Source organism: Coregonus lavaretus (assembly GCF_964263955.1).
Source record: "Coregonus lavaretus genome assembly, chromosome: 25".
NCBI classification, from domain to species: domain Eukaryota; kingdom Metazoa; phylum Chordata; class Actinopteri; order Salmoniformes; family Salmonidae; genus Coregonus; species Coregonus lavaretus.
In genome coordinates, this window is record NC_140012.1 from 12,660,837 (window position 1) to 12,669,633 (window position 8,797).

At 44.1% G+C, this 8,797-nt stretch overlaps 1 protein-coding gene across 1 annotated transcript; it reads left to right on the forward strand.

Annotated features, from left to right (window-relative positions):
* Positions 1-7,535: 7,535 nt before the first annotated feature.
* On the forward strand, positions 7,536-8,569 carry LOC311100635 (dexamethasone-induced Ras-related protein 1-like; the record flags this gene model as incomplete). The annotated part of the gene is made up of 2 exons (XM_084141562.1): positions 7,536-7,806; positions 8,040-8,569. 2 exons carry the CDS (start codon positions 7,536-7,538, stop codon positions 8,567-8,569), a joined length of 801 nt encoding a protein of 266 aa, XP_083997688.1.
* Positions 8,570-8,797: the final 228 nt, after the last annotated feature.

Consider the following 8,797-nt stretch of genomic DNA (forward strand, 5'->3'; position numbering starts at 1 on the left):
GTGTTATATATTGGAAAGACACAAAGAGACAACGAAAATACTATGTACACACTATTCATGAATACAGTTAAATTATGTTAGCTAGTACCGCCATAGCTGCATCCAATATTTATTTGTGCCCTAGACATGGGTTGACCCTCAGAGGCTAATGTGACTGTTTTGTCTGAATTACACTAAATTAGTGGCATGGAAATACGATGACATTGCTAAAAATGGCAAATAATTAGTAGAAAACAACTTTGCAATATTATAATGTCTTCAAATCTACTTTAAAGAGATGTTTTTATTTAGTTTTTTTATAGAATTTTAAAACATACAATCTACCTGCAGTGAAGCCGCTCAACATTGACATTACATTGCAGTCATCTAGCAGACGGTCCCATCCAAAGCGACCCACAGGAGCAACTAGGGTCAATCGACAGATCCCCCACCCAGTCGACTTGGGGACCCGAACCAGCGACCTCTCGGCCAACCGGCCCAATGCTCCAAACCGCTAATTTTTTGTTAATTTAGTTGCTTATTAAGCTATATATCAATGTGTGCCCGATGCCGCCCCTCATCTCTGATTCTCTTCTGGCAGCGCAATATCAAGTGCGCTGTAGGCTATTTAGTGTGGTCTCAGTCAAATGATACAAAGCCTATAGGCTAACGGCTACGAAGTGCATGCTCGTAGAAGCTCAGAGCAAAGTTATATTTCTAAGATAGCTGCTGGGATGTGGTAAATAGGCTGCATTACACACTTCAATGGATATTCCAAACCTGAGCCCTGGCCTGCTCTGCTCTTGCTGATCAAAAATGTTGTTGTATGCTGCCTAACCGAAAGTAATGTTTGATAAAGGCTAGTCCCAAAAATGCACAATCATGTGTGCAGACTAGCCTATAGCCTATGTTCTGTTTGGTTTGAGAAGGAGAGCGTGAAGATGAGAAGGAGGACCGGAGATCAACTTTGATAGCTTGCTACTACGATACTTGATTTTGTTAAAAACAATATGTTTCTTGCCCATTATATATTTATCAAAGTTATTGACTTCACAATAAGGCAGATTCTCGTGACTTACATTGTAATGGTGAAACTTGAAGTAGCAGCCGCGGCACAATCAATCGGAAATGGACAGCTCATGTTGCTGAAAGTAGGCAAATTCGAGTAGGCATAATTAATTTCAACCATCTTCATTTTAATTTGACTTTACTAACAACAAGAGAGCTTTGTGTTTGAGCCTATGTCTTCCTATTTAAGAAATAAGGGATAGGCCTACCAGTTAGAGAGAGGAAATTAGGCTATAGGCTGCTATATCCTTAGATTTGTCGTACAATTCCTCCACCTACCATGCACTCTTTAAACAGCCTACCTCTGTGTCAGTGAAAGGCTGTCAAGTTAAAACCAAGATTCGAATTGAAGGGGTAGGCTTACCCTTTATTAGCTTAAGATTTTGAAGATTTCGGTCATTTGTGTGGTATTAAAACATATTCTGTTCTATTTCAAATGAAATAGAATTGCAGGAAATGTTTATAAAATACAATTTTTTATCGGACCAACAAATACGAAGAAAGATTCATGCAATGGTTTTACTATAAAGGAGATCTTTCCACTCCTACTCTTGTCCATGGTGGTCTGCGAACCCACAACCTTCTGGCCCGCAGCCCTGTGCGCTATCAAAATTCCAGCGTTGCCATGTAATGCTTACATGATGACTAACAGTTTCTAAAACTGCATATCTAAGGCTCTGGTCTGTCCAAGAAGTGAGGGTAAATGGTTGACATGTTCTCAGCTATCCACTTTATGTTTAAATTATTATTTTGGGTATAGGGGAGGGTCACTTGTTTTATTTCAAGCGTTCAGGGAGGGTTAGGTAAAATCTATTTTGCTGAAGGGAGAGCAATCCACTTTCATTTCAGAGAGGTCTGATTTTCTCCACGTAACCCATAAATAATGTTCACTCCCTAAGTTGTGTGAGATGTTTGTTTTGTGTCAATATGACAGTGAAATATGTCTGGCCTAAAAATAAACATGGATCATCCCTTTCCCTCATTAGCATCATATCAAGTTAGAGACAACAGTCAATACAAATTACTTTTCTTAAACACTGCAATATCCATTTAGGGTGTGTGATCTCCAAGTGCAGATGCCCTATTGCTCTAAACCTGACTTGGTTAAACAGTAAACAGGAAGAGGGAGGATGATGTGTGCCAATTCTCCTGTATTGTATGGCTGTGTGCAGGATAGTGTTGACTGTTTGATCTATTTGGATACATTCCAAGAAATGGGCATCGAAATACCACATCCTACTAATAGGGGATCACATGAGTAGAAAAACCTTTGGTCAGGACATCCATGAGTGAGCAACTTGAAGCTGTTGTTATGTTGACATCCCCTCACACATGGATGCATGCACAAACATGCACGGAAACACGCATGCATGTACACATGCACACACACAGAGAGAGAGAGAGAGAGTCACAGGTATACACACACCCACAAGTAGAGGCTGTGTAGTGAGTGGGGTGATGAGCCTACCTTACCTTATCAGTACCTGTCTTTCTCCTTCAAGAGGTAAAAAATAAGAAGTGAAACCAACACCTTACCTACTGTATATTGCACTTCAAATCAGTTTTTGATAACATCACAGATCCACAACAACAATCACTTTCCTCGACACGTCTATATCTTTCTTATCCTTGGATTTCAAATATTCAGATGGAATCAGCCTTTCATTTGGTGTTTTCATCACCCCCGTCGAGCCTGCCTTGGGGCTCAAAGCTGGACGTAAACAAACAAGAGGCAAATTAAATTACAGATTATATCAGCTATGAAAGCTTTGGGTTGATGGGCCATTGACCTCAACTCCATCGAACACCTATGGGATGAATTGGAACGCCAACTGCGAGCCAGGCCTAATCACCCAAGATCAGTGCCCGACCCCACTATGCCCGACATGCTCTTGTGGCTGAATGGAAGCAAGTCTCTGCAGCAATGTTCCAACATCTAGTGGAAAGCCTTCCCAGAAGAGTGGAGGCTATTATAGCAGCAAAGGTGGGACCAACTCCATATTAATGCTCATGATTTTCAAATCAAATCAAATCAAATTTTATTTGCCACATGCGCCGAATACAGCCCTTAACCAACAATGCATACAAGTTTAAAATAAAACAACAACAAAAAAGTGTTGAGAAAAAAAGAGCAGATGTAAAATAAAATAACAGTAGGGAGGCTATATATACAGGGGGTACCGGTGCAGAGTCAATGTGCGGGGGCACCGGCTAGTTGAGGTAGCTGAGGTAATATGTACATGCATAAATAATGAACAGAGTAGCAGCAGCGTAAAAAGATGGGGTGAGGATGGGGTTGGGGGTGGGGGAGCGGTGCAAGTAGTTTGGGTAGCCATGATTAGCTGTTCAGGAGTCTTATGGCTTGGGGGTAGAAGCTGTTGAGAAGTCTTTTGGACCTAGACTTGGCACTCCAATACCGCTTCCCGCGTGGTAGCAGAGAGAACAGTCTATGACTAGGGTGGCTGGAGTCTTTGACAATTTTGAGGGCCTTCCTCTGACACCGCTTGGTATAGAGGTCCTGGATGGCAGGAAGCTTGGCCCCAGTGATGTACTGGGCCGTACGCACTACCCTCTGTAGTGCCTTGCGGTCGGAGGCCGAGCAGTTGCCATATCAGGCGGTGATGCAACCAGTCAGGATGCTCTCGATGGTGCAGCTGAATAATTTTTTGAGGATCTGAGGACCCATGCCAAATCTTTTCAGTCTCCTGAGGGGGAATAGGCTTTGTCGTGCCCTCTTCACGACTGTCTTGGTGTGTTTGGACCATGATAGTTCGTTGGTGATGTGGACACCAAGGAACTTGAAGCTCTCAACCTGTTCCACTACAGCCCCGTCGATGACAATGGGGGTGTGCTCAGTCCTCTTTTTTTTTAACCTGTAGTCCACAATCATCTCCTTTGTCTTGGTCACGTTGAGGGAGAGGTTGTTATCCTGGAACCACACGGCCAGGTCTCTGACCTCCTCCCTATAGGCTGTCTCATCGTTGTCAGTGCTCAGGCCTACCACTGTTGTGTTATCTGTAAACTTAATGATGGTGTTGGAATCGTGCCTGGCCATGCAGTCATGGGTGAACAGGGAGTACAGGAGGGGACTGAGCACGCACCCCTGAGGGGCCCCCGTGTTGAGGATCAGTGTGGCAGATGTGTTGTTACCTACCCTTACCTCAGAGGGAGGTGTTTAGTCCCAGGATCCTTAGCTTAGTGATGAGCTTTGAGGGCACTATGGTGTTGAATGCTGAGCTGTAGTCAATGAATAGCATTCTCACGTAGGTGTTCCTCTTGTCCAGGTGGGAAAGGGCAGTGTGGAGTGCAATAGAGATTGCATCATCTGTGGATCTGTTGGGGCGGTATGCAAATTGGAGTGGGTCTAGGTTTCTGGGATAATGGTGTTGATGTGAGCCATGACCACACTTTCAAAGCACTTCATGGCTACAGACGTCAGTGCTACGGATCGGTAGTCATTTAGGCAGGTTATCTTAGTGTCCTTTGGCACGGGGACTATGGTGGTCTGCTTGAAACATGTTGGTATTACAGACTCAGTCAGGGACATGTTGAAAATGTCAGTGAAGACACTAGCCAGTTGGTCAGCACATGCTCGGAGTACACGTCCTGGTAATCCGTCTGGCCCTGCAGCCTTGTGAATGTTGACTACTTAAAAGTCTTACTCACATTGGCTACAGAGAGCGTGATCACATAGTCATCCGGAACAGCTGGTGCTCTCATGCATTCATCAGTGTTGCTTGCCTCGAAGCGAGCATAGAAGTGGTTTAGCTCGTCTGGAAGGCTTGTGTCACTGGGCAGCTCGCGACTGTGCTTCCCTTTGTAGTCTGTAATAGTTTTCAAGCCCTGCCACATCCGACGAGCATCAGAGCCGGTGTAGTACGATTCAATCTTAGTCCTGTACTGACTCTTTGCCTGTTTGATGATTCGTCGGAGGGCATAGCGGGATATCTTATAAGCGTCCGGGTTAGAGTCCCGCTCCTTGAAAGCGGCAGCTCTACCCTTTAGCTCAGTGCGGTTGTTGCCTGTAATCCATGGCTTCTGGTTGGGGTATGTACGTACGGTCACTGTGGGGACGATGTCATCGATGCACTTATTGATGAAGCCAGTGACTGATGTGGTGTACTCCTCAATGCTATCTGAAGAATCCCCGTACATGTTCCAATCTGTGCTAGCAAAACAGTCTTGTGGCATAGCATCTGCATCATCTGAACACTTTTCTATTACCGATTCACTGGTGCTTCCTGCTTTTGTTTTTGCTTATAAGCAGGAATCAGGAGGATAGAGTTATGGTAAAATTTGCCAAATGGAGGGCGAGGGAGAGCTTTCTATGCGTCTCTGTGTGTGGAGTAAAAGTGGTCTAGAGTTTTCTTTCCTCTGGTTGCACATTTAACATGCTGGTAGAAATTAGGTAGAACTGATTTAAGTTTCCCTGCATTAAAGTCCCCGGCCACTAGGAGCGCTGCCTCTGGATGAGCGTTTTCCTGTTCACTTATGGCCTTATACAGCTCATTCAGTGCAATCTTAATGCCAGCATTGGTTTGTGGTGGTAAATAGACAGCTATGAAAAATATAGATGAAAACTCTCTTGGTAAATAGTGTGGTCTACAGCTTATCATAAGATACTCTACCTCAGGCGAGCAAAAACTCGAGACTTCCTTAGTATTTGATTTTGTGCACCAGCTGTTGTTTACAAATATAGACAGACCGCCACCCCTTGTCTTACCAGAGTCAGACGTTCTGTCCTGCCGATGTAGCGTATAGCCTGCTAGCTGAATGTTATCATTGTTGTCGTTCAGCCACGACTCCGTGAAACATAAGATATTACAGTTTTTAATGTCCCGTTGGTAGGATAACCGTAATCTTAACTCGTCCATTTTATTCTCAAAAGATTGAACGTTGGCTAGTAGGATTGATGGGAGAGGCAGTTTACTCGCTCGCCGTCGGATCCTTACAAGGCACCCGGATCTGCGTCCGCGATATCTCCGTCTCTTCCTCACGCGAATGACGGGGATCTGGGCCTTGTCGGGTGTCTGTAGGATATCCTTCGCGACCGCCTCGTTGAAGAAAAAATCTTCGTCCAATGCGAGGTGAGTAATCGCTGTCCTGATATCCAGAAGCTCTTTTTGGTTATAAGAGACGATGGCAGAAACATTATGTACAAAATAAATTACAAATAACGCGGAAAAACACACATAATAGTACAATTGGTTAGAGGGCTGTAAAACGGCAGCCATCTTCCCGGCGCTGTATTATGGAATCAGTCAATGTTGTTCTTATTGGGTTCTTAACATGGGTACACAATTTCCTTGAGCAGGTGCAGGTTGAAATAGTCATAGATACACATGTACATGCATGCACATATACAGGAAAACATGTAAGCACATATGAACACCTGTACACCTGCACACACACACACACACACACACACACACACACACACACTATGCATTATGCAGCCATAAACACTGAGGGGACCATCTCTAAATGCTGCAAAGTGAAATTGTTCTTATTGACTGCTTCTATGGTAAATAAATCACACAAAACTCAATTTTATTTCACTACAATGTGTTTGCCAAAGCACCTTTACGGGTTGTAACATGAGTGCCCCCTTGTGGTAGGCCGTGTAAATATAGAAATGTTCTCCGCCTCTATGAGAGGCTTCTTTCAACTGATGCCTTGAATGAAGAACTATGCACAAATGCATTAATGGAGTGTGCTTGTCAAATAATTGCATTAAAGCTCAAAGGGATAGTCTCCCAAATTACAAAATCACATCTATAAGTAACTTCATTGAGTTACACAATGAATTTGTATATACTTTAGGATGAATTGGACATGAAGTGCACAAATCTTAATATAGGTACTTTTGACTTGCATTGGATTTGTGCCACAAATGCTAAACAGTTAGCATTTGAAACTGTGGTCAGGAAAACAAAACCAAAGCATGGATTGCTGTCATACCTTGTCCATAGACTGCTTACAGGGTAAGGAAACCAATATGTAATTTTGTAATTTGGGTGAACTATCGCTTTAACACATTTAAACGTATTAGTATTAGCCTAATAGTAATCAACTGAGTGCACAGTTGAATAACACTAGGCTACGTTTTGTTACACTTGAGTGAAATTAGTTTAGTGCAATGTCTGGAATGACAATTACATTTCTAGCTGGCTGAATGTGCATGGACAGTTTTCTTATTAATTAAACAAGCTATCTGAAACAGTTAAATGGTAAAAGGGCAGATTGTGTAGGCCTACCCTTTCCCTTCTACTCAAACGTGCACTGCGTACCGTGACGTCGGTAGAAGGGAGGGCTCTGCTTTCTGCTTAAATAGCTGGTGCTCCCCGCAGTTCAGACAGACTCAACAGAGCGCACTGAGAACTATTAAACGATAGCCAACTGTTGAATCCAACTTTGGCTGAATTTACTAAACGAAACTACGAGTGAGCACATATTGGAACCACTCTACGCACTCTTACTTTACACTCATGATCAAGAAAATGTCGCCTTCAGAGAACGACTATGATATACCGGCGAAGAACTGCTGTAGGATGGTGATTTTGGGGTCCACCAAGGTGGGCAAAACAGCCATCGTGTCCCAGTTTCTGAACGGGAGATTCGATGAGCAGTATACGCCGACCATCGAGGACTTTCACAGGAAACTGTACAGCATTAAGGGAGATGCATACCAACTGGACATATTGGATACCTCAGGCAACCACCGGTTCCCTGCCATGAGGAGACTATCCATACTGACAGGTAAATATCTTATTCCATCTCTGGTTATTGCAACTCAAATAGTGTGCATGTTCAATAACGCAATTTGTGCGTCTTTGTAGTCGTTTCTTTTGGTAACCTCAAGAGTGTATGCATTGAGCGCATTTTCCATTGTTGCCACAGGTGCCATTACGCATTGAAATACTGTAGCCTATGTCAATGTGTTTCATAGAAGCTCTGATACTAAATGCCTTGCTCCTCTTGTTTCCATTCAGGTGATGTCTTTATCCTGGTCTTCAGCTTAGACAACAGAGACTCCTTCCAGGAGGTTCAGAGGCTCAAGCGACAGATAATTGAGACCAAGTCTTGTCTAAAAAACAAGACCAAGGAGAACGTTGACGTACCTCTGGTAATCTGCGGCAATAAGGGCGACCGGGAGTTTTACCGGGAGGTGCAGAGTGAAGAGATTGAGCAGTTGGTGGCTGGAGATGAGCAGTGCGCATACTTTGAGATCTCTGCCAAGCGCAACACCAACTTGAACCAAATGTTCCAGACCCTATTCACCATGGCCAAGCTACCCAATGAGATGAGCCCGGACCTCCACCGTAAGGTCTCGGTGCAGTACTGCGACATGCTTCGCAGTAAATCCCTGAAAAATAAGAACAAGAAAGACGATGGAGACGCGTATGGCATCGTGGCACCATTCGCCTGGCGCCCGAGCGTCCACAGTGACTTGATGTACATGAAGGAGAAGGCGATCGGTGGCGGGCAGGGAAAGGATAAAGAGAGATGTACTATCAGCTAAGACGTTGAGATGAATCGTATGGAAGACTTTGTAACCTAAAAGGATATGCTTCATTTGTGATGCACCTGACAGACAGGGCTTGGGCGCGCAAGGCTGCCCATGTCGCTTCGGTTGCTCTTTGTGGGGACACTTGAGAGACAGCGATGCCGAAAACCTATGAGCTCCAGGCGCAATGACACTGTCTAGATTCAGCCACTCCACAAACGTGGAAGCGCATGCTACATGTCC